We start from the raw sequence: 27,211 nt of genomic DNA on the forward strand, positions 1-27,211 counted from the left end.
ATCATTACAAAAGCAGTTTTATTATAGGGTGTAAAAAAAGGAACATGAAATCAATTAGAATGTTGGTTGAACCATTATAAATGCCCACACAGCTTTTAGGCAAGTGTGAATGTATGTACAATAAGAACAAGAGGGAGAGATGCAATTTGTGCCCCCATCCATTCCTCCCTCTTCTCTCTATCCACCATATTATCACATAATATCCCCCGTTTTCTGACAATTCCTTCGCTACTCCAGTAGGTAGTTTCCACCTCTCCACCAAAAGTCATCCAACCCCAGGCACCTAGTCTCTGTCCAATCAGAGAGGTAGAGGTCTCTGTCGTCACCATCAGCGGGCTGTCTCACCACACTCAGCCAATTACAAGCCAGTGTCTGTGCCAAACGGCACCTTATTCCTTATTTAGTGCACTACTTTTGACCAGAGCCCTATGGACCCTGGTCAAAAGTAGTGCACTATATAGGGAATAGGTTGCCATTTGGGACACAGCCAGAGTCTCAGTGCGGGGACTGTGTGCTGGCGCCGGGGGAGTCTGAGCGTTCCATCTTCATCCCGGCTTCCAGCAAGATGGGGGAGGTGGAGGAGGAGGGAGGGAGCACGCCACTCTTACTTTCCAGAGAGGAGGAGGTGGACGTGGGGAGGGACACCACAATGTACTTCTGGAGGGGTCGCGACCCCCCCAGGCTGCCGGCCCCTCCGGACTCCAGCTTGACCAGAGGCTGCAGGGTGGAGGTAGCGCTGGCGACCGTGCTGGTCACTGAGGAGGCAGAGGAGGAACTCAGCGTGATCACCTGAAGTAAAGGAGAGGGGAATATTACATAACACATCACCACTACTAGGACATCTAGATAATGGCTTTTATTAGAGACACTTAAATGTCTATTAAAAAGTGAATGTATAGGATATCAATGACCGTATATTAAATGTTTATTTACGACCACACCTTATATGTGAATCTAGGAGGACAGAGTGAATAGTATTCATGCTCTTAAATAAAATCGTCTTTGTTACTATTTCAAAGAAAACAAAAACAAACAAAACTGCAGTCCACAGTACCTGCTGGGTGGAAGATGCGCCTGAGCTGGTTGCCATGACGATGTACTTGGTTGCCGGGGGCGATGGCTGTGTTGGGGTGCCTGGTCGGGTGGACATGAGGGTGAGGGAGCTGGGTACCTTGATGATGCTGGGGGTACGGGACCCCCCTGACCCTCCTATCCCGCTCTGAGACACTGTTAGGGTGGGCCGAGGCTGCAATACAGACAAACAGATACAGTAGGACTTCAGATTGGGTTTTGTTATGTTACTTTACACTAACAGGATGAAGTTGCTGATATTGTCAGTTCATATCAGCGTTGAAGTCAATTCCAACTGTTTTCAATGAAGAGAATTGGAATTTAAGTTTACTTCCTGAACTGCCTGAATTTAAATGGAAATGACCCCAGTTCATGTACGTATTTTTTACACCAACATTTACATAACATGTAATGTTTACCTAAAACTAAGCCGGGTCAACAGGTGTTTGACGTCCAGGTGCCCTACCTGTGTGATGGTGAGTGTGGTTCTGTTGACCTGCTGGGCCTGTAGTGCTGCCTGGGCCCTGGCCTTGACCACATGAGAACACAGCATGGGCCCAAGATAACCATAGTCCACCCGGTACTGCTCCACGTTGTCAGGCAGGGGACGAGTTTTAGCGATGACGCTGGCACAGTGTTTCTGAGAGAGAAGAGGATATTAGTCAAGTATCTTTGTATCTCTCACAGGTGGGTATGTGACTTTAAAAGGCCAGTTTCCCGGACACAGATTAAGCCAGCATGTTCAGTGGAGCTTTTAAGTCCAGAATTTGGGAAACTGGCCCTAAAATGTATGTATGTAGAGGTGTCTATAATACTGTATGTTGTCTATGATCCTATTTGTTTTAACAATCAGGTACATGAGAATAAAACAGGAACATGTTCTATCATAAAGAGGCATCAAATGGAATGAACATAAATGAGTATGACAATTTGAGTTAACAATAGAACAATAACAGTTTGTGTTTGGTTCATCACCAGTAAAAGGCTTTGGACGTGGTCTGCTCCTATCTTATCGATGTTAGAGACAACGGGTCCATCAGACACTGATTTGATACGAGCTCCTTCTACAGTGAGCCTGGGAAGGATCAAAGTCTTGATCACCTGGAGAGGGAGAGAAGAGGGAGGGAGAGAGAGGAACATAAAATTCGACATACCATTTTGTGAATTTTTGATTGGTGAGCGGATCCCAGACCTCACAACCATAAAGGGCAATGGGTTCTAAACTTGGCAAAAAAAGAAACGTCCCTTTTTCAGGACCCTGTCTTTCAAAGATAATTAGTAAAAATCCAAATAACTTCACAGATCTTCATTGTGAAGGGTTTAACACTCTTTCCCATGCATGTTCAATGAACCATAAACAATTAATGAACATGCACCTGTGGAACGGTCGTTAAATTAATTAATTAAGACACAAACAGCTTACAGACGGTAGGCAATTAGGTTCAGAGTTATGAAAACTTAGGACACTAAAGAGGCCTTTCTACTGACTCTGAAAAACACCAAAAGAAATATGCCCAGGGTCCCTGTTCATCTGCGTGAACGTGCCTTAGGCATGCTGCAAGGAGGCATGAGGACTGCAGATGTGGCCAAGGCAATAAATTGCAATGTCCGTACTGTGAGACGCCTAAGACAGCGCTACAGGGAGACAGGACGGACAGCTGATCGTCCTCGCAGTGGCAGACCACGTGTAACAACACCTGCACTGGATCGGTACATCCGAACATCACACCTGCGGGACAGGTACAGGATGGCAACAACAACTGCCCGAGTTACACCAGGAACGCACAATCCCTCCATCAGTGCTCAAACTGTCTGCAATAGGCTGAGAGAGGCTGGACTGAGGGATTGTAGGCCTGTTGTAAGGCAGGTCCTCACCAGACATCACCGGCAACAACGTCGCCTATGGGCACAAACACACCGTCGGTGGACCAGACAGGACTGGCAAAAAGTGCTGCTCTTCACCGACGAGTCGCGGTTTTGTCTCACCCAGGGGTGATGGTCGGATTCGCGTTTATCGTTGAAGGAATGAGCGTTACACTGAGGCCTGTACTCTGGAGCGGGATCAATTTTGAGGTGGAGGGTCCGTCATGGTCTGGAGCTGTGTCACAGCATCATCGGACTGAGCGTTACAGGGAAGACATCCTCCTCCCTCATGTGGTACCCTTCCTGCAGGCTCATCCTGACATGACCTTCCAGCATGACAATGCCACCAGCTATAATGCTCGTTCTGTGCGTGATTCCCTGCAAGACAGGAACGTCAGTGTTCTGCCATGGCCAGCGAAGAGCCCGGATCCCAGATGTGCCAAGGACCTTGAGCACGTCTGGGACCTGTTGGATCGGAGGGTGAGGGCTAAGGCCATTCCCCCCAGAAATGTCCGGGAACTTGCAGGTGCCTTGGTGGAAGAGTGGGGTAACATCTCACAGCAAGAACTGGCAAATCTGGTGCAGTCTATGAGTAGGAGATGCACTGCAGTACTTAATGCAGCTGGTGGCCACACCAGATACTGACTGTTACTTTTGATTTTGACCACCTACCCTTTGTTCAGGGACACATTATTCAATTACTGTTAGTCACATGTCTGTGGAACTTGTTCAGTTTATGTCTCAGTTGTTGAATCTTATGTTCATACAAATATTTACACATTTTAAGTTTGCTGAAAATAAACACAGTTGTCAGTGAAGACATTTCTTTTTTTGCCGAGTTTATAACTGATTCAAGTATTTTTAGATCCTAATAATAATAATGTATTATTTTTACTTGAATCAGTTATAGAACCCATTGCCCTTTATGGTTGAGAGGTCTGGGATCCGCTCACCAACCAAGAATTCACAAAATGGGACAAATACCAAATTGAGACTTTGCATGCAGAATTTACTAAAAAACTGAGCAAACTGGAATGCTATTTGGCTCTAAACAGAGAGTACACAGTGGCAGAATACCTGACCACTGACTGACCCAAAATTAAGGAAAGCTTTGACTATGTACAGACTCAGTGAGCATAGCCTTGATACAAATACAACCCATATTTATGTTTATTTATTTTCCCATTTGTACAACTTGCACATTGTTACAACACTGCACACTACCTGTCAAAAGTTTAGACACCTACTCATTCAAGGGTTTTCTTTATTTTGACTATTTTCTACATTGTAGAATAATAGTGAAGACATCAAAACTATGAAATAAAACATATGGAATCATGTAGTAACCAAAAAAGTGTTAAACAAATCAAAATATATTTTATATTTGAGATTCTTCAAATAGCCACCCTTTGCCTTTATTTTAAGAATCTCAAATATAAAATATATTTTGATTTGTTTAACACTTTTTTGGTTACTACATGATTCCATGTGTTATTTCATAGTTTTGATGTCTTCACTATTATTCTACAATGTAAAAAATAGTAAAAATAAAGAAAAACCCTTGAATGAGTAGGTGTGACTGGTAGTGGATATAGCCATAATATGACATTTGTAATGTTTACTGTCCAATGGCGGCGAGCTTTACACCACTCCAGCCGACGCTTGGCATTGCGCATGGTGATCTTAGGTTTGTGTGCAGCTGCTCGGCCATGGAAACCCATTTCATGAAGCTCCCGACGAACAGTTATTGTGCTGACGTTGCTTCCAGAGGCAGTTTGGAACTCGGTAGTGAGTGTTGCAACCGAGGACAGACGATTTTTACGCGCTACGCACTTCAGCACTTGGCGGTCCCGTTTTGTGAGCTTGTGTGGCCTACCACTTCGCGACTGAGCCATTGTTTATCCTAGACGTTTCCACATCACAATAACAACACTTACAGTTGACTGGGGCAGCTCTAGCAGGGCAGAAATTTTACCAACTGACTTGTTGGAAAGGTGGCATCCTATGACAGTGCCACGTTGAAAGTCACTGAGCTCTTCAGTAAGTCTACTGCCAATGTTTGTCTATGGAGATCGCATGGCTGTGTGCTCAATTTTATACAAAACAGGTGTGGCTGAAATAGCCGAATCCACTAATTTGGAAGGGTGTCCACATACTTTTGTATGTTTCCCATGCCAATAAAGCCCTTTGAATTGAAGAGAGAGAAAGAGAGAAAACATTATGGGGTGAGAACATTTCTTCAAGTGTGCAAGAGACAGAAAGGCACAACTCACGTCAGGTCCTAGTTCAGACAGTCCAGCGATGCAGCCGTAGCGTGTTGTCCACTGAGTCTTGTCATCCATCCAGCTCTGAGGAGATGGAAGGTGATGTTCATGGCTAGTAATAATAACACCGCTTATTGTCTATTGTCTCAATCCCAGTATTATATGTTTAATTAAATGTTTTTATTTTTTATTTTTTACAAAAGACACACACACCCTTATTAGTAAAAGTTGATCAATCGGATGCATCTCCACATACCTTGGTGAAGGTCTTGGTGATGCGTGACTGGATGTTGTTGGTGGTAGTGCTGAAGGTCTTACAGCTCTGGGCCATGAGACGGGCAGCGAAGTCCCTCAGAGCCCAGTGGTTGTCCACGTCAGGCCGCAAGCACAGCTGCTTACTCACTATACACGTCACCACCGCTGGGATCAACTCATGCAGCTAGACCACGACCCAGGGAACCAGGGTGAGGCGCAAGAGAGGGACACACAAAAGGGGTTTTATGATCAGCACTGAGTTGAGGTTCGTATACTCTATAAATAAAGTTGATTTTATTCTGATTTGGTTTTCAGTTTACTGTGTGTAATATTGATCCGCGTCATAGTTCGGTTTCAATGCGTTTTGATTTTGTTTTTAGTTTACTTTTTACGGTATTTGGCTTTGTTCGAATTTGACAGAGGCAGGTTCTGTGTCATGGCTGTGCTTACATATTTCTCCAGGTAGAGTGTGGGGTTGTCCATGAGGGCCTTGACCATCCTCATCAGGTAGATGAGCAGGGCCAGGTTGTTCTGCACCACGTTCACACGGACCTACAGGAGAAGAGAAAGACGTAAGAGAAAAACAAGCTAAAGGTAACGGGGTCATGATCCCTACTGCACTGAGACACCTCAGCATCATATTCATTAGGTACCAAGCAGATGAAAGATGTATTGAAACAGGGAGGCACTACCAGGTAACAATATTTTTGTTGAAAATATGTTTTGAAAAGTTTTCTATTGTGTGCCCTAATGAACACAACCCAGCAAAACAGCATCTAGGAGGGTAGATGGCAGGTGAGAGCAGGGCTCTCACTGATAACTTAAAGTTAGGTGTACCACATTACATTTAGGAGCACCAGAAAAAAAAGGAAAAAAAAATGTAATTGAATGAAATAAGGCATATATATGAATTCTAGCTACTTTTGAAGCACATGTTGTGCCCTAGAAACTAATATGTAACACTGTAAAGACATACGTTTACTATAAAAGCTAAGATGTCGATACAGATATCTGTCATTGAAATAAAGTCATTTGTGGAATATTAGGTTTCTACATTGTGTAAAAGCACTTTGTCTATTAAGATGCATTACATTGAAAATTGTACACTGTCTCTTTAAAAATGTCAGGTTTGTGAGGATGACATGCAAGAGAAGATCTGTCATTCATTCATTTATTGCTATGATCATTATTGATGCAATCCCCTCTGGACTTATTGTACTTTTACATATACTTTGGTATTGCTTTTTACCCGGAAGTTGTGGCAAGATATCTGTGGATATGTTTTAGATCATATACAGTGAGATCTAAAAGGATTGGGTCAGTGAGCACTTTTTGAACATAGTACCCCAATTTTAGGGTACCAAAAGTAATGGGACAAATTCACTTATATGTGTATTAATGTAATGAAAAGTTTAGTATTTGGTCCCATATTCCTAGCACGCAATGATTACATCAAGCTTGTGACTCTACAAACTTGTTGGATGCATTTGCTGTTTGTTTTGGTTGCGTTTCAGATTACTTTGGTAAATGGTAAATAATGTAGTGTCATTTTGGAGTAAATAAGAATATAATATGTTTCTAAACATTTCTACATTAATGTGGACGCTACCATGATTATGGATAGTCCTGAATGAATCGTGAATAATGAGTGAGAAAGTTTGACGCACAAATATCGTACCTCCAAGACAAGGGCTAACCTCTCACCATTACAATAACAGGGGAGGTGAGCATTATGATCAGGTTAGCACGCATCACCTGCATGTGTGTGAGACCAGTCGGCCGTTGCTCAAGGAGAGAGAAAGACAGTCGGACATTGCAGCAGCAGGTAGGGCTAGCCTATAAAATATGATAGAGAACAGACTAACTAGGTAGCCAATTCAAAACATATCTTGTACCCTCTAGTTAACTGTTTAGCTATTATTAGCATGTAGGCTATTAATGTTTGTCATCTCATGTCCTAAAAAAACGTATCGCCGACACTCGCGAATAAGGCCATACAAAGTTGATTTACTTTTTTTAATGATTCATATAATTCAATTAAACTATTATTTTCAACGAAACAAACGATTTACTTCGCCAAAATATTAGTTGGTATTCGGTTCAATTGTGAATCGTGAACATTAATTTTAGGAAAAAATATTAGAGATAGCCTTTCTTTTGGATTATGTGGCTTCAAAACTTGTTTTGTAGATACTTCCAGTTGATTTGGGCATTCAATGTATGGGACATTGCAACTCAATAGATTCTAGTCAGCCTGCAAAGTAAACACATGTAAGGTAGCTAAGATAAATAACTAAACTAGAAAAGGTACATTTTCATGAAGAACATTTGTGGGCTTTCTTCAACTGAATAAAATGATTTGTGGCCTACCATAGCCATTTGATATATTGAATGAGCTAATTACTTCAAAAGGCATGAAACATATTTGGTTGTAATGTTGCAGTGTTTTACATCAAGGGTGGTCAACCATCCTCCAGGAGAGCTAATGGGTGTGCAGGCTTCTATTTCTGTCACCCTCTAACAAACCACATTTTAGAAATGAGCTGCTCAAACGGACCGCTCAAACTGGCTCTGATGTGTATGAGCAGGGCTTGATCACACCCAGTAGCTCTCCAGACTGAGGGTTGACCACATGTTTCATACAGTTGCCTAAGAGGTATTCTACTTTGTGGGGGGGTTAAGTGCCTTGTTCAATGACAAGAGACGATACATGGGATCCGAGCGCAGCCTCCCAGTGTCGATATTACGCTTACTTTTATATACAGTGGGGGAAAAAGTATTTAGTCAGCCACCAATTGTGCAAGTTCTCCCACTTAAAAATATGAGAGAGGCCTGTAATTTTCATCATAGGTACACGTCAACTATGACAGACAAATTGAGAAAGAAAAATCCAGAAAATCACATTGTAGGATTTTTAATGAATTTATTTGCAAATTATGGTGGAAAATAAGTATTTGGTCACCTACAAACAAGCAAGATTTCTGGCTCTCACAGACCTGTAACTTCTTTAAGAGGCTCCTCTGTCCTCCACTCGTTACCTGTATTAATGGCACCTGTTTGAACTTGTTATCAGTATAAAAGACACCTGTCCACAACCTCAAACAGTCACACTCCAAATTCCACTATGGCCAAGACCAAAGAGCTGTCAAGGGACACCAGAAACAAAATTGTAGACCTGCACCAGGTTGGGAAGACTGAATCTGCAATAGGTAAGCAGCTTGGTTTGAAGAAATCAACTGTGGGAGCAATTATTAGGAAATGGAAGACATACAAGACCACTGATAATCTCCCTCGATCTGGGGCTCCACGCAAGATCGCACCCCGTGGGGTCAAAATGATCACAAGAACGGTTAGCAAAAATCCCAGAACCACACGGGGGGACCTAGTGAATGACCTGCAGAGAGCTGGGACCAAAGTAACAAAGCCTACCATCAGTAACACACTATGCCACCAGGGACTCAAATCCTGCAGTGCAAGACGTGTCCCCCTGCTTAAGCCAGTACTTGTCCAGGCCCGTCTGAAATTTGCTAGAGTGCATTTGGATGATCCAGAAGAGGATTGGGAGAATGTCATATGGTCAGATGAAACCAAAATAGAACTTTTTGGTAAAAACTCAACTCGTTGTGTTTGGAGGACAAAGAATGCTGAGTTGCATCCAAAGAACACCATACCTACTGTGAAGCATGGGGGTGGAAACATCATGCTTTGGGGCTGTTTTTCTGCAAAGGGACCAGGACGACTGATCCGTGTAAAGGAAAGAATGAATGGGGCCATGTATCGTGAGATTTTGAGTGAAAACCTCCTTCCATCAGCAAGGCATTGAAGATGAAACGTAGCTGGGTCTTTCAGCATGACAATGATCCCAAACACACCGCCCGGGCAACGAAGGAGTGGCTTCGTAAGAAGCATTTCAAGGTCCTGGAGTGGCCTAGCCAGTCTCCAGATCTCAACCCCATAGAAAATCTTTGGAGGGAGTTGAAAGTCCGTGTTGCCCAGCGACAGCCCCAAAACATCACTGCTCTAGAGGAGATCTGCATGGAGGAATGGGCCAAATTACCAGCAACAGTGTGTGAAAACCTTGTGAAGACTTACAGAAAACGTTTGACATGTGTCATTGCCAACAAAGGGTATATAACAAAGTATTGAGAAACTTTTGTTATTGACCAAATACTTATTTTCCACCATAATTTGCAAATAAATTCATTAAAAATCCTACAATGTGATTTTCTGGATTTTTTTTCTCTCATTTTGTCTGTCATAGTTGACGTGTACCTATGATGAAAATTACAGGCCTCTCTCATCTTTCTAAGTGGGAGAACTTGCACAATTGGTGGCTGACTAAATACTTTTTCCCCCCACTGTACGTACATAGAGACGGCGCCAATTGTTGGTCATGGAAATTTGGTCAAAAGTAATGAAGAACTCATGGAAAAGTCATTAAATTCCATCTGTCAAAATGTGTATGAACCCTGCATGATATTTGTGCGTCTTTCATTTTCTCACTCATCATTATTCACAATTCATTCAGGACTATCCCTAATCATGCTAGCATCCACATTAATGTAGAGGTGTTTAGAAACATTCTATTCTCATTTACAATAAAAGTGACAATACATTATGTACCATTAATTTCTATTGGGCACAAAATAATCTGAATAAAAAAAGAAAAAAACAGCAAATGCATCCAACAAGTTTGTAGAGTCACAAGCTTGATGTAATCATTGCGTGCTAGGAATATGGGACCAAAAACGAAACTTCTGACTACTTTAATACACATAAGTGAATTTGTCCCAATACTTTTGGAAATATCCTCAAATTAAAGCTGACAGTCTGCACTTTAAGCTCATAGTCATTGTATAATTTCAAAGAGCTGGAGTACAAAGCCAAAACAAACACAAAATGTGTCACTGTCCCAATATTTTTGGAGCTCACTGTACATACACATTTTGCCCTTCTACTTAAATGTGATATTTGTTTTTAAAAGGTATAGCAAAGAATGTAAAGACTATGCGAAGCCTTTCTTCTTAATCAACCTCATTGATATTTTAGCTAAATTCCATATTCGAAAACCTCCTTTTTAGAATTAAATTAAACAATATATGAAAAATAATTCCTTCTTCTCATAACAAAAAAGCTATCAAAACGCAATGTTTGTACTTTTTACAAGGTCTTTACATAATGTATTGTCTGTATTCCCGACTGTTGTTTGTATACTCAGTTTTTTATGTAATTGCATATTTTGAATTGCTTTACAAAATAATAAAAATGTCTATGATCATTGAGCTCCCGAAGAAGCTAGCCCTTTTCCTTTCTTTCTGTGCCCCAAAATGTTTGGCTATACCGGTAAAGTTACCAGGATGTTAGCTAGCTAGCCAATGAGGTAACATGACTATAAAGCGTAAACAAATGGTTAACGACACGGGAGTGGTTTTAGAACGGCCCATGACAAATGTAAAATGCGGTCGTATCATATACCGGTGATCCGCTATAGGAAGTAAAAAATGTTGCGCTGGTAATATGGGTCAGATCTTTTGACCTGGTTGGACTACAAAGCAAGAAGTTTTCGTAGTAGTGATGGTGTGACCATGACGCTATCGAATCTGCATTCGCTTATTTCTCTAGGGCACTCGGAAACAACGGTACAGCGTAGCCTTCGCATTAAAAACATTTTTATCTAGGAGATTTCTTTCCTAGTCACACAGTGCTCCCAAAATAAAACTCCTGGTCGCACAGCTAAATACTTTGTTGCATATGCGCCCAAATTGGTCGCACTTTAGAGCCCTAGGTGAGAGTAATTGACCGAAAAAACAGCTCACCCCTTCAGAAATAAAAGTGCTGAATCTGGGGAGCATCTGGTAGAGCCCAGGGTCTGTAGCGATACTCTGTAAAGCCTCCTGAAGGAGACAAGAGAGACATGGGTCAGAGGGATGACATGATGCAACAATAAGAAAACCACACACAGATAGGTAACTGCCCAAATAAAGGAAACTCTTGAGTAACTGAGGGATACAAAGTACACAGAGTACAAAACATTAGGAACACCTTCCTAATACTGAGTTACACCCCCTTTTGCCCTCAGAACAGCCTCAATTCGTCGGGGCATGGACTACAAGGTGTTGAAAGCATTCCACAGGGATGCTGGCTCATGTTGACTCCAATTTACCATTCTTAATAATCACAGGAAACGGTTGAGTGTAAAATAACCAGCAGTGTTGCAGTTCTTGACACACTCAAACCGGTGTGACTGGCACCTATTACCATACCCCGTTCAAAGGCACTTAAATATTTTGTCTTGGCCATTCACCCTTTGAATGGCACACATACACAATCCATGTCTCAAGGCTTAAAAATCCTTCTTTAACCTGTCTCCTCCCCTTCATCTACACTGATTGAAGTGGATTTAACAGGTGACATCAATAACGTATCATAGCATTCACCTGGTCAGTCAATGTCATGGAAAGAGCATGTTCCTAATGTTTTGTACACTCAGAGTATATTAAAAGCAGGTGCTTCCACACAGGTGTGGTTAAGCAATTAACATCATGCTTAGGGTAATGTATAGAAATGCCCAGTTTACCATTATTTTGTCTACCATGGCTAGAAGAAGAGACTCAGTGACTTTCAAAGAGTGCTCTCATAGGAGCATAAAGGGTGTGTGTGTGCGTATCTCCCGAGTGGCGCAGTGGTCTAAGGCACTGCATCACAGTGCTAGCTGTGCCACTAGAGATCCTGGTTCGAATCCAGGCTCTGTCGTAGCCGGCCGTGACACCCATGGGGTGGCGCACAATTGGCCAAGCGTCGTCCAGGGTAGGGGAGGGAATGGCCGGCAGGGATGTAGCTCAGTTGGTAGAGCATGGCGTTTGCAACGCCAGGGTTGTGGGTTCGATTCCCACGGGGGGCCAGTATAAAAAATTATGTATGCACTCACTAACTGTAAGTCGCTCTGGATAAGAGCGTCTGCTAAATGACTAAAATGTAAATGTAAAATGTGTCTCAGTCACCAGATCTCAACCCAATTGAACACTTATGGGAGATTCAGGAGCGGCGCCTGAGGCAGTGTTCTCCACCAACATCAACAAAACACCAAATGATGGAATTTCTCATGGAGGAATGTTGTCACATCCCTCCAATAGAGTTCCAGACACTTGTAAAATCTATGCCAAAGCACATTGAAGCTGTTCTGGCTCGTGATGGCCCAACGCCCTATTAAGACACGTTGGTGTTTCCTTTATTTTGGCAGTTACCTGTATATACAAATATACACACATACAGTTGAAGTCGGAAGTTTACATAAACTTAGGTTGGAGTCATTAAAACTTCAAAAAGCACAGAATCATCTAGAATGTCATTGTATGCTGTAGCGTTAAGATTTCCCTTTACAGGAACTAAGGGGCCTAGACCGAACCCAGACCATTATTCCTCCTCCACCAAACATTACAGTTGGCAATATGCATTCGGGCAGGTAGCATTCTCCTGGCATCCGCCAAACCCAGATTCGTCCATCGGACTGCCAGATGGTGAAGCGTGATTCATCACTCCAGAGTCCAATGGCGTCGAGCTTTACACCACTCCAGCCGACGCTTGGCATTGTGATCTTAGGCTTGTGTGCGGCTGCTCGGCCATGGAAACCCATTTCATGAAGCTCCCGACGAACAGTTATTGTGCTGACGTTGCTTGCAGAGGCAGTTTGGAACTAAGTAGTGAGTGTTGCAACAGAGGACAGACGATTTTTACGCGCTACAGCACTCGGCGGTCCAGTTCTGTGAGCTTGTGTGGCCTACCACTTCGCGGCTGAGCCGTTGTTGCTCCTAGACGTTTCCACTTCACAATAACAGCTCTAGCAGGGCAGAAATTTGACGAACTGACTTGTTGGAAAGGTGGCGTCCTATGACGGTGCCACGTTGAAAGTCACTGAGCTCTTCAGTAAGGCCATTCCAATGTTTGTCTATGGAGAATGCATGGCTGCGTGCTCGATTTGATACACCTGTCAGCAACGGGTATGGCTGAAATAGCCGAATCCACTAACTTGAAGGGGTGTCCACAAACCTTTTGCCATGTAGTGTAGCTCAGCATTTGTATTGTTTATTTTACAGTCTTTTGCTCATCTTCATCAAGTGTGCCAATAATTTTGGAGGAGACACACACAACTCTCTCTCACATGCACACACAGTTGACTCACTGCTCTCTTGGCCTCACAGGATCCGACGCAGGCCTCTGTGATCTCCTTGTAGTAAAGCTGCTGCTCCACTGAGAGCTCGTGAGTACTGCGGGGCTTCATCCTCATCAGACCCTCCTTCTTACCTGGGAATCGGGAGGTAGAAAAACACACAGGGAAAGAGAGCCATGCAATCAAATGTTTATTAAATAGGAATTGCTTTTCCTTAAAAGGGGCCATCTGCAGATCTACATCCATTTTTTTACTTAATTATATGTACCCATTGATTCTTGAAGAATATAACTTCTAAATGCCTAATGGGCTTAGTTCAATTGTTGTACCCCATCAGAACCCTGTTACGTTCCCCAGCAAGAAAACTAAAAATGTCGCTCGAACAGAAGGGGGAACTAACAAAGTGTCACTGACCAACAACCAAAACGAAACAGGTGGGGTTTTAGGAGGGGTTCTGAAAGACACTCCATTGAAAGTTGACTAGAAACAACAACTGGAACCTGAAACACACCCACCATGAGCACCCACTAAATTTGACCAAGAGGCAAACAAAAGAAAAACCACACCAAACTTAAAAGACAGGAAGCAAACCAAAAAGTGGAGCAAAATAAAATCAGATAAAGGATTGTTTGTCTAGAAACCAAATAGGGAGAGCCAACTAAAGGTGTTAACCCTCCGCATCTTTCAAGACAACTGGAGCACTGGGCCAGCACAGGTGAAACACCTTCCCACTAACGAGATGGCAACCAGCACAGGCGTAACACATACTGACTATCAGTGCGCCCTCCGTGCTAACAAGCTATACGTACTGAATCTCAAAACATAAATGGAAAAACCAAAGCCTGTAACAACCCGACATATAAGCTTGTTTTACTCCAATGTTTGTACACAAAGTAAATGTCAAAAATAAAACACTGTATAGCCTCAAAACATGGTTAAAACGTTGATATCCTGGATGGTCATGCATCCATATAGCTCCGTCTATGAATGTGAGAATGGTTACATTTTCCGGCCCCATCCCAAACAGTGGTGGGTGGGGTAGGGTTGGGCGATATTAACATAGTATCATCTATCGACGATGATTGACAGCCATCGTCGATGGTGACGACATCGTGTGACAGACGATGGTTTAGCCTATTTGAACTGGCGCTGTGCAGTAAACGGAGTCGGGCAGCACACGGCAGGGCAGCACAAAAGTGACATTCCCAGTAAATAACCTAGATTAAACAGGCATACAGAACGCAAGAGAGGAATGTGGGCTAGACAGAGTGGAGAATTCCACCAAAGCGGCGCAAATTGTCCAGTCAGAAAATATTCTTTCTCTCTTTCGCTATGTCGGATGCATGGGCCTTATAGCCTAAACATATTTTTAAAAAATTATAACGGACACTTAACTATGTTGTGTATAGCGGTTTAAAAAAAATGTAGGCTATATTCCCTTGTCTCTCCATTCAATATGACTTTGGGCTAGGCTACGCTTTCATCGTTTTATGCATGCATGCTTTCTCTCCTGAACAAACAATGAATTCACCTAACAAAGTTCCACCATCTCGCAAGACACACACACACACACACAAACACACACAACCTGTTCCATAACGAAGCACCACCAGAAAGGAATATTAGAAAATATTTGCCTGTACTTAGCCTTTCAACAACATTATCTTTCATCATGATTCGTCCTGTTGTAGCATATGATTTCGCACTATAGCCTAACGGTGGTTTCAGCCCAACTGTGTTTCTTTGCAACGCCAGGGTTGTGGGTTTGATTCCCACGGGGGTATGAAAAAAAAATGACTGTAAGTCGCTCTGGATAAGAGCGTCTGCTAAATGACTAAAATGTAAATATATCCCAATGTTTTATGAGTACATAATCATGATAGGACAAAGGTTGACATCACCCAACCAAAGCGGAGAGAACGCTTTGATATTGTTTAAACTGCTGATTGCCCCTTTAGAATGTGTTTAATACTGAAGAATATCTTGAATGTCATGGATGTGGTTTGTTTTGTCCCACACATACAATTAAATAAATCTCAATGTAATATTTAAAAAATACATAATCCAACTCTACTTGTGCATGTACAATTTTAAGATGGCATACAGTACAGACACACAGATAGTACAGACAGACGGATGGAGAGACAGTAGACATTACAAACAGAGAATACACTGACCTTTAGCCTCTGCAGATGTAGCACCCTGGCCCTTCTGGATGGAGCCCCCCTCCTCCTCCTGACCAGGCTTGACCGCTTTGAGGGGCTCTGTAGATTCAGCCTTCTGCTGCTCTTTGGGGGCTGAGGGAAAGAGAATGGGACAGAAGGGAGATGGTATATCCACATATTGCAAATGTGGTTGTTTCAAGAAGAATGCATAGACAAACACAGACGGACGGACGTACGGACGGACGTCTCACCTGGGGGTGGGTTCTCTGGTATAGCAGGCTGGACACCTTCAATACTTAACCAGTGAGCTGAGGAAATCAAGAGAGGAGCAACAAGAGCTTGTATAATCAACAAACTCAAACATTGTTGTTCACAACAATTCTGTCAAGGAGTTTGAAATTACTTTTGAAAAATGATTAAATAATTTTTATGAATTAAATCTACATCAACAAAGGTATACCTTTACCTTTGAAATAGTTTAAGATATATATAGTTGCGTTTTTGTAAAATCCCCCCCCCCAAAAAAAAATATATAAACAAATTGAAGAATACCTTTCAGCGAAACGTCAAGTGGGACTCTAGGGAGGGGTGTGTTGATGATGTCACTAAGGTCCACCTCCTTTTCCTCGTAGAAGTGAAGCTCCCGCCCTCCTCCGCTGGCGAAGCGGAACGGGATGAACTCCTGCGACTGGAAGCCATACAGAGGCTGTGGAGGAGAGAGGAGAGAGAGGAGGCCGCTATGAAACCAAGTAGGATGACTGTGATGGTTGTATAGATACAGACAAACTGAAATGGTGCATGTACCAGTGCAGTGACTTCCATCAATAACTACAGTGCCTTCGGAAAGTATTCAGACTCCTTGAACTTTTCCACATTTTGTGAAGTTACAGCCTTATTCTAAAATTGATTAAATCGTTTTTTCCCCTCATCAATCTACACACAATACCCCATAATGACAAAGCAAAAACAGGTTCAGAAATGTAAGCAAATTTATAAAAAATAAAAAACGGAAATATAATATTCACATAAGTATTCAGACACTTTACTCAGTACTTTCTTCAAGCACCTTCGCAACGATTACAGCCTTGAGTCTTCTTGGGTATGACGCTACAAGCTTAGCACACCTGTATTTGGGGAGTTTTTCCCATTCTTCTCTGCAGATCCTCTCAAGCTCTGTTGAGTTGGATGGGGAGCATCGCTGCACAGCTATTTTCTGGTCTGTCCAGAGATGTTCGATGGGGTTCAAGTCTGGGCTGTGGCTGGGCCACTCATGGACATTCAAAGACATGTCCCGAAGCCACTCCTGCATTGTCTTGGCTGTGTGCTTAGGGTTGTTGTCCTGTTGGATGGTGAACCTTCGCACCAGTCTGAGGTTCTGAGCGCTCTGGAGCAGGTTTTCATCAAGGATCTCTCTGTACTTTGCTCCGTTCAACTTTGCCTTGATCCTGACTAGTCTCCCAGTCCCTGCCGTTGAAAAACATCCCCACAGCATGATGCTGCCACCACCATGCTTCACCGAAGGGATGGTGCCAGGTTTCCTCCAGACGTGATGCTTGGCATTCAGGCCGAAGTGTTCAATCTTGGTTTCATCAGCCCAGAGAATCTTGTTTCTCATGGTCTGAGAGTCCATTAGGTGCCTTTTGGCAAACTCCAAGCGGGCTGTCATGTGCCTTTTACTGAGGAGTGGCTTCCGTCTGGCCACTCTACCATAAAGGCCTAATTGGTGGAGTGCTGCAGAGATGGTTGTCCTTCTGGAACGTTCTCCCATCTCCACAGAGAAACTCTGGAGCTCTGTCAGAGTGACCATTGATGTGGACAATTAATCACTGTACTTTATAAGAAATCAAAATACTTTGAGTTTTTGTTGCAAAAAAATGACTTTATTCGAGTTTCAACAAAGCCAGGCCGGTCTGCAGAGTAGCCCCGCCTCGCTCTTGCTCTCCCTCTATATATACCCACTTCCGTCTCTCTATTCACTTAAAATCCCTCCTCCTACAGTTTCCCACTCTTTTCCACTCCACGCCCACTTCCTTTGTCTCTGAGGGCGGCTAAACTCGACTTTTATTATGCACATAGTACTCCAACCAACCAATCACTCACTCCCCTGTCTTGCACACACACTCATGTTTAGTTTAAACATGACAAGGCCCTAAATCCTTGAAACATACACAAACCCCACCCCATCATGCTGTAATCAATCAAGAAGATACCAAGGAGACAAAGGTCTAGCCCCAGACTCTATTCAACCCTGGTGCCACTCCCTTCACTGTGTTTGAAGAGAGAGACAAAAGGCCACAAGCTAGTTTCAGTCTCTCATCAGATAAGACAGCCATGGATTTAAGTAAGAGCAAGCACTCTGACCCTAGGGCAGATTCCCTTTCTACTCACCCACACAGTGAAACTCAATGACCCAATACAATTCCTGGCCCAGTAACAAAGAATTCTAACTTTACTGTTGTGATTAACCCAGTTTCATCTCACAGTACACTAAAACTCTACAGTTCATTAATAATAATTCACCACATAATCGGGTTCTTGATCACTTCCCTGACCAATGCCCTTCTCCCCCGATTGCTGTTTGGCTGGGCGGCCAGCTCTAGGAAGAGTCTTGGTGATTCCAAACTTCTTCCATTTAAGAATGATGGAGGCCACTGTGTTCTTGGGGACCTTCAATGCTGCAATGTACCCTTCCCCAGATCTGTGCCTTGACACAATCCTGTCTCGGAGCTCTACAGACAATTCCTTCGACCTCATGGCTTGGTTTTTGCTCTGACATGCACTGTCAACTGTGGGACCTTATATAGATGTGTGTGTGCCTTTCCAAATCATGTCCAATCAATTGAATTTACCACAGGTGGACTCCAATCAAGTTGTAGAAACTTCTCAAGGATGATCAATGGAAACAGGATGCACCTGACCTCAATTATTTTGTGTCTCATAGCAAAGGGTCTGAATACACCATTCAACACCATAGTGCCCTCTAAGCTCATCACTAAGCTAAGGATCCTGGGACTAAACACCTCCCTCTGCAACTGGATCCTGGACTTCCTGACGGGCCGCCCCCAGGTGGTAAGGGTAGGTAACAACACATCTGCCACACTGATCCTCAACACGGGGGCCCCTCAGGGGTGCGTGCTCAGTCCCCTCCTGTACTCTCTGTTCACCCATGACTGCATGGCCAGGCACGACTCCAACACCATCATTAAGTTTGCCGACGACACAACAGTGGTAGGCCTGATCACCGACAACGATGAGACAGCCTATAGGGAGGAGGTCAGAGATCTGGCCGTGTGGTGCCAGGACAACAACCTCTCCCTCAACGTGACCAAGACAAAGGAGCTGATCGTGGACTACAGGAAAAAAAAGAGGACTGAGCACGCCCCCATTCTCATCGACGGGGCTGTAGTGGAACAGGTTGAGAGCTTCAAGTTCCTTGGTGTCCACATCACCAACGAACTATCATGGTCCAAACACACCAAGACAGTCGTGAAGAGGGCACGACAAAGCCTATTCCCCCTCAGGAGACTAAAAAGATTTGGCATGGGTCCTCAGATCCTCAAAAAAATTCTACAGCTGCACCATCGAGAGCATCCTGACTGGTTGCATCACCGCCTGGTATGGCAACTGCTTGGCCTCTGACCGCAAGGCACTACAGAGGGTAGTGCGTACGGCCCAGTACATCACTGGGGCAAAGCTCCCTGCCATCCAGGACCTCTATACCAGGCGGTGTCAGAGGAAGGCCCTCAAAATTGTCAAAGACTCCAGCCACCCTAGTCATAGACTGTTCTCTCTGCTACCGCACGGCAAGCGGTACCGGAGTGCCAAGTCTAGGTCCAAAAGACTTCTCAACAGCTTCTACCCCCAAGCCATAAGACTCCTGAACAGCTAATCATGGCTACCCGGACTATTTGCACTGCCCCCCCACCCCATCCTTTTACGCTGCTGCTACTCTGTTAAGTATTTATGCATAGTCACTTTAACTCTACCCACATGTACATATTACCTCAACTACCTCAACTAGCCGGTGCCCCGCACATTGACTATGCAACGGTACCCCCCTGTATATATAGCCTCCCTACTGTCACTTTATTTTACTGTATATATAGCCTCCCTACTGTCACTTTATTTTACTTCTGCTCTTTTTTTCTCAACACTTTTTTGTTGTTTTATTCTTACTTTTTTGTTTAAAATAAATGCACTGTTGGTTAAGGGCTGTAAGTAAGCATTTCACTGTAATGTCTGCACCTGTTGTATTCGGCGCATGTGACCAATAAAATTTGATTTGAATACTTATGTAAATAAGGTATCTGGGGTTTTTTTGGGGGGGTTTAGCCAACATTTCTAAAAACCTGTTTTCGCTTTGTTGTTAATGGGTATTGTGTGTAGATAGCTGAGGATTTTTATTTATTTAATCCATTTTAGAATAAGGCTGTAACGTAACAAAATGTGGAAAAAGTAAAGAGGTCTGAGTACTTTCCGAAGGCACTGTATCCCACCAATTGATTGATATCATAAGTCTGCTCATGCAAATGAAACCTAAAATGTTCCTTTCAATATAGCCTATATATTCCATTGAGGTTCTGCGAAAAGTTCTCCAAAGAAAGAACCATTTCTCCATTATGGCGTAGTATAGTCCCCCTCACCTCTACATTCTTCAGTTTAAGAGCATGATCTATGTCGCTGGTCGTCAGTTTACATCTCTTTCCATGGTGCATAAACTTCAACGCGTCCTAGAAGACAAAGGGAGGTGGAAAACAAAAAATATGAGCAAAGGATCACATTTCGTAACACAATCACCCTGTGTGTTCATTGGTATTGATACGAACTGAGGTGCGACATGTCAAAGTGAGTCTTCCGATAAGATCACAGTTTATCATTCTCTGTTGCAAATCATACGGAACACGGCCCTGCTCTTACCTGAGCGATCTCCTTTATTCTGTAGCTGACCTCCTCGCTCAGGGCGGCACAGCTCTCCTCCTGTAGCTGCCCCACTCCAATGGACTCTGCCATGGCCTTCATCGACTCAGTGGGCAGAACCACAGTGCACTGCTTCGGCCTCCGCTCCTCAGCCATGGTGGCTGTTGGATAAGAGGGATAGCGCAGAGGTCAATGAGGAGGGATGTCAAGCTGAAAGAAACCGTACAGTTACTTATGACTATAACTACTGTTTTCTGAAGAAAGGAAACGAGGTAAAACACAGTTATGGGGAGTTCGCGCGCTAGCGCCCTCTACAGAAGAACATTAGAATCACGCCTGACAAGGCCACCTTCCACAGGTGATAACTCGAAGCACAGATTAATTTCTTCAATTCAGTACCGATCTTCACCGAGTCCAGAACTGGGCGGTGCGGTGCCGAACAGGTGTTGCACGTTGTTTCCCTCCTTCAGTGAACAGTAGTTATAGTCATCTGTACGTTCCCTTTTAGTCGATCAACTCGGTTCAATACAGCTATGGGGATACAAAATCATGCCCCAAGCCGACCCCAGTGGACACCAAATGAAATGGCCCACGGCAGACCACCCAGAGTTACAACCCAACAGGAAAATGTGCGGTCCCCAGGTATTGCACAATCTGCACACTGACTAATGACCCTCTCCGCAGCACAAATATCTCCTACAGGCAACCCTTTAAACAACGCTCAAGACGCCACCAGACCCCTGGCGGAGTGGGCGCGTACAACATTAAGTAATTCCTGCCTTCTGCTGTCATATGCCAGAGAAATAGCCTCCACAATCCAGTGGGAGAGACGCTACTTAGAAAGCACTCCACCATGAGCTGGATTAGCAAAATAGACAAAACGTTGGTCACACAAACAGACACCCCTGGTACGCTCAATGTACATGCGCAACACTCGTACCAGACATGTAACCGCCGCTGCTCCACAGAAGCGGACTCCCGAGTGGTGCAGTGGTCTAAGGCACTGCATCGCAGTGCTAGCTGTGCCACTAGAGATCCTGGTTTGAATCCAGGCTCTGTCGTAGCCGGCCGCGACCGGGAGACCCATGGGGCGGCGCACAATTGGCCCAGCGTCGTCCAGGGTAGGGGAGGGAATGGCCGGCAGGGATGTAGCTCAGTTGGTAGAGCATGGCGTTTGCAACGCCAGGGTTGTGGGTTCGATTCCCACGGGGGGCCAGTATGAAAAATAAAATAAAAAGATAATGTAAGTCGCTCTGGATAAGAGCGTCTGCTAAATGACTAAAAATGTAAATGTAAAGAAGCAAACAGAGAAGAGAAAAGGCTCAAAAGCTAGAGACCTGTAGGGCATTCATGACCTTAAGGGCGAAGGCCACATTACGACGCAACGTCACCTTAGAGTCTACTTTTTTTTACAAGGAGCATGTGTGCACATACGTTGAAAAATGTAGGTGCACACAAAGAAATTTAGGAGCACAATGAAACATTTTGAGGTAATAAAGCTTTTTTTTCTAGGTGCACTGGTGCTCCTAAATTAAAATTCCAGTTCACACAGCAAAATATTTAGGCGCATACGCTAGTAACAGGGTTCATACACATTTTGACAGATGGAATTTCATGATTTTCCCATAACTTTTAACCAAATTTCCATGACCAACAATTGGTGGCGTCTCTATGTACGTATACAAAGGTAAGCGTAATGTGGTATCAACACTGGGAGGCTGCACTCTGATCCCATGTACCATCTCCTGTCATTGAGCAAGGCACTTCATACCACAAAGTACAATGAAAACCTGTTAGGCAACTGTATAAAACACGTGGTCAACCTTCAGTCTGGAGAGCTACTGGGTGTGCAGGCTTTTGATCAAGCCCTGCTCAAACACATCAGAGACAGTTTATCAAGGTCCGGTTGACTAGCTCATTTCTAAAATGTGGTTTGTTAAGGCATCCGCATGCTTCCCAAACTAAACAGTTTGGCAGAGTTCGTGCATATATTATCATGACATTATGCGACGTTTTGGACTTCGGTGAGGGTTTTTTCGGCTGTTTGGGCACACTACATTTTTTCTGGAGGCAAGCCGAAGTTTGGAGCCGAAGTCTATGCCCCTTTGTCGGTGATTGGTCAACAGTAGGGATTCTTCAATAAAGTATTTGTAGTCTTTCAACGAGAGACTACCTGTTTTCATGCAAATTTTTTCATTGCGAAATACTGCACCAAACATGTTAGATGTAAAATTGCACGACTAAGATTTCCTTGGCAAAATGAATGACAGATTTCTTGAGTTATCTTAGGGTTAACTATTTTGAGGAAGTGAATACTGGCTACGAGTCTCAAAATGGACAAACAGTACTATTGCCACTTTTTTCTCGTTTTTCAAGCGAAGGTCTTTTATGGGAATATGCGAGCACACGCGTTCGGTTCGGCTAGCCGAGTTTGGCTAGGCGCCAGCCGAACTGAAGCATGCTGATGCCTTTAGAGGTGGACAGGAATAAAAGCCTGCACACCTATTAGCTCTCCTAAAAGATGGTTGACCAACCCTGATGTAAAACATTATAACATTACAACCAAATACGTTTTATGCCTTTTGAAATAATTAGCTCATTCTATATATCAATGTACTCAGCGCATGTGACAAATAAGTTGTAGTTGCCATTTAATTCAATTGTGCACCAGCAAGAGACCATTGTGTTTGGTAGCGGAGTTTCTGTAGCGGTTCTTGTAGCGATGTTTCATGGGATGGGAGAGTTTGCGAAACAAATGCCCACCCGATTGATACAAATCAACATGATATCATTCTGCCAGGTAGGCCTATTTGCAGTGAACATTTAATTGGTAAGGTTTTAGAAATGACTTTAGGCATGCTAACAGGCTACACAACCACACACAGGCACACAAGAACAGGCATTACTTCTTCAGATAGTTGCAGGAATACGATTCACTGATGCATTCTTTTCAGGAATTATGAGAAACGAGTGCAATTGAACTACTTTTCTAATAAGTTAGTTCAATACATTTAACTTTCTGTGCTCAGTCCAGAGGCTCCGCCAAATATCTTTTTTTCCTTCAAATCTACACGATTCACGTGGATGGTCTATTCTGAGATCAAAACGGCGAATTTCCATCCCTAGTAAAGAGCTACGTCAGCCCTGCCGACCATTTCCTATATCTGGAAGATCACCCAGGGGTGCAGCCTCCACCCCCGAGAGTGGGGGCCCCCACCCTGGATAGCAGATCCGCACTAGGGATCATGACTTACAGTCATGCGTGCATACATTTTTATGTATGGGTGGTTATATATTTTTAGAAGACAAGGCCAGTACTGGAAAAAAATATGCGCATTTATCTATATGCCATCAGATCGCAGCAATGCCTAATTTATCATAACCATTACAGATAACACATCCTAATGGCTAAATTTCCCCATATAGAGCGCATATATTCAGTCAATAAAAAAGCAAGTGCCATTTATTGAAACCGTAATATCAACTTGTTCTATTATATCGTGGAACACGATCTTCAATTAGTTTATTCTGCCTGTTCTTTAGAATTTTCTAAATGGATGAACAATTCCACATTGAACACTGCATGGTGATGCACGGCCACAACATCTGTTTAGTGAGAAGGCATATGCTTAATGATTCTGATGAAAATACGCTCTGTCTTTATCAAACTAATGTTTTTACATATTTTCAGTGTGGAACCTGTCTATGTTTAGGGGGTTATAGCCTAGGCTAACCAATTCTAAATGGCATTAGCAGATCGCAAAGTAGTGCAAAATGACAGTGCTTATTCGGTAGCGACGGGTTGGGGTTAGCCATCCTTTTGTTAGCCAAATGGGCTAGGTAGCCAGCTAGCTTCCCATCCACCAGAGCCACGTGGACAACCCCCCTCCATATTCATGAAGTGGGACTACCCATTCAACATCAGCTTGGCTGAATGCGGCTGGGCCCAGGTCGTCTTAAGCTCATCGAACGAAGTCTGGAAAAAGAGGCAAGCGGTGCTTGACCGGTGGCAGATATTTCCCACCAAACCTGAATGCCTTCCGCCGCGGGGGGAGGACGGCCACTCCACTGACAAGCGCGCAGCAGCTTGGCGACATAGCTCAATGAACGGCACGCTAGAAGCCAGGGATTCCCCTGCTACGTCCGTATCAGGGACATGTGGCTGCCCCAAAGCCAAACCCTCCATCACTGTCTCAGAAAAAAATTAACCGGCCAGAGAAACCACGTCGTCATCCGAACGTGAGTCCTATGTAACACCGAAGGACACTGAGATATCAGCCGGCTCTGTATCGCCATGCTGGGAGTATAGCTCCATGTGATTCGATCACAAGCCCAGATCCAACCCCGTATCCTGCAACTCCGACTCCACCAAGGTACAGGCACCCAGGGGAGGAAAGTCAACTTCAGTCCCACCAAACCTTCTAAGGAAAGTTACAGAAAGAGCTTAACCAGCAACAGTCGTTTCAATTAAACTTACCATAATATATAATTGAATCACATCAGGTGTCATTCTAATGTTCTTCAGTAGAGGGAGCTAGCGTGCGATCTCCCCATAGCTATGTTGTACAGTGTTGACCGACAAAGGGAACTGTCTTTTTTCCTAGTTTTGAGTTATAATGTCCATGTTATAAATAACTTCTAGATGCATCTTAGAAAGAAAACATACTGTTCTGATTCATTCAAAAACGACTCATCTTGTTTTGAACACAAAGCATGCATCTGAATCAAGGCCATGTCCCAGACCATCACTGTATCTAATGTTAGGCTTCTGGCAATTCACGAATGGATGGTGAATTGAACGAATGGTGGAGAAATGCAAGATTACATGTATCAAGCGGGAAACATGACATCTCATGATAAGTGGTAGAGATATTACAGATCAGATGACTGAGCAGCACCACTGGCCAGCTTTCCCATTCTACTGTAAAACGTCACTAAACACAACATTTCAACTCTCATAGAGAGCAATAGTAATGGCGTATTTTTATAGGCACTAACTCCGCCATGGTTCGTTGGACAAAGCCTGTGGGGAAATTAATTGAGTTTTTTTTTTTTTTTTTTGGGGGTGGTTGGATAAATGCAGAAAATAAGGTAAGTGGCCAACACAGGCTTAGGATATCTAATTTTCAAGACCTAATGTTACTTTTTGTGAATTTAAGCATTTATGTAATCAGAAAAAGCACATAAAGGCTTCATAATTCATAAAGGCCATGTTAACTGACTGATTTTATCTCATAGAACAAAACGTATAAGTTCTCCTAAGCCTGTGTAAACCTCAGAGCTTATTTTCGGCGTTTATCCCAAAACCCGATTCTTTCCCCCCATGAATGGCTGAACGAACCAGCAGTAAGCTGGGGTGTATTCATTATGCCGATTGTTGCCAAACGTTCCGTCTATTAAAAAACGTTTTGCAACAGAAACAGTTTACTCCAAACGGAAAACGTTTTGCAACGGAAACGCGAGTTCTTATTGGACAAATTCGGGTAGGTCCCTCCGTGTCGTTTGGTTCTTAAACGGTAAACTGTTTCCTTTGCAAGAGGTAATGAATACACCCTGATGTTCCCTCTTTCTGATGAATGGGCAAAATCTTTAGACGCATGTGTTTTCTACTTTCCATAGGATCAACAGCCTAGTAATATAACATATGCGTTAGTTCTTTCAAACAGTAGTAACCAAAATGTAATAACTTGCTGGCTAGCTAGTAGTTACCATAGCTAGCGAGACCATTCCAGTTTATTCGGTCTGAGATCATTAGTTACGCTAGCGAACTACAAATCAGAACCAAAAACAGCACATACAGCAAACTCTCCAAAATGTGTTATTTTAACCATTTTTATACAGCGGGCAAGCCAGACAACTTGGTACATTTTGTTGATTTACTAGCTAGCTGTTAGTTGGCTAACGTTCGATAATGCTAGAGAGCCAAGTTGATTAGCCTAGCATAGCGCTCTTACCTTTGTAAAGTTACAAATACGGCCGGTAAACACCAACAGGAGAAAGTTAAAACTAATTAAAAAGAAACGAATACTATTAAAATGTTTGATAGTGGTTCGTTTGCCAATCTAGATCATTACAGTATATATTCATTTGTAGATTTATTTTAACTGCTTTATGGTCTGCAGCTCTGACCCTGTTTTCTGAAATCCCGCCATTTTGTTTTACCTGTCAAGGTCCTCAAACATGTTTACGTGAATGAAGTGACATCCTATATTTTTAAGCGTGTTACATTTGTATCTATGGTGGTATACACTTTTATGAAGTTGGTCTTATTGTCAAATATAGTATAAATTATGATTTCGTAACAATTTACTGTTTAAAAAACAATTTTAGAAATATTTTACACTACACATCTGCATGGATCAGTTGGATGTTTTTATCAATCGGCTAGTTCTGCCTGTTCTTCTTCTTCTTCTTCTTCTTCTTCTTTTTCTTCTTCTTCTTCAATGAGGTTTAACTGCGGTTGGCATCCAATTTGTTGCATTACCGCCACCTACTATACTGGAGTACAA

The 27,211-nt window shown here is 43.2% G+C and overlaps 1 protein-coding gene across 1 annotated transcript; it reads right to left on the minus strand.

Moving 5' to 3' along the window:
- On the minus strand, nt 1-26,845 carry LOC121579725 (transcription initiation factor TFIID subunit 6-like). The gene is made up of 15 exons (XM_041894564.2): nt 26,657-26,845; nt 20,703-20,863; nt 20,429-20,515; nt 16,338-16,491; nt 16,037-16,093; nt 15,798-15,917; nt 13,633-13,754; nt 11,270-11,347; nt 5,904-6,005; nt 5,455-5,637; nt 5,208-5,282; nt 2,047-2,172; nt 1,538-1,711; nt 1,055-1,246; nt 1-789 (listed from the first exon to the last, which is right to left on the minus strand). The coding sequence occupies exons 2-15, from the start codon at nt 20,856-20,858 to the stop codon at nt 496-498; spliced, it is 1,920 nt and encodes a 639-aa protein (XP_041750498.2). The 5' UTR covers nt 20,859-20,863; nt 26,657-26,845; the 3' UTR covers nt 1-495.
- Nucleotides 26,846-27,211: the final 366 nt, after the last annotated feature.

The sequence above is a fragment of the Coregonus clupeaformis genome, chromosome 13 (assembly GCF_020615455.1).
Source record: "Coregonus clupeaformis isolate EN_2021a chromosome 13, ASM2061545v1, whole genome shotgun sequence".
NCBI classification, from domain to species: Eukaryota; Metazoa; Chordata; class Actinopteri; order Salmoniformes; family Salmonidae; genus Coregonus; species Coregonus clupeaformis.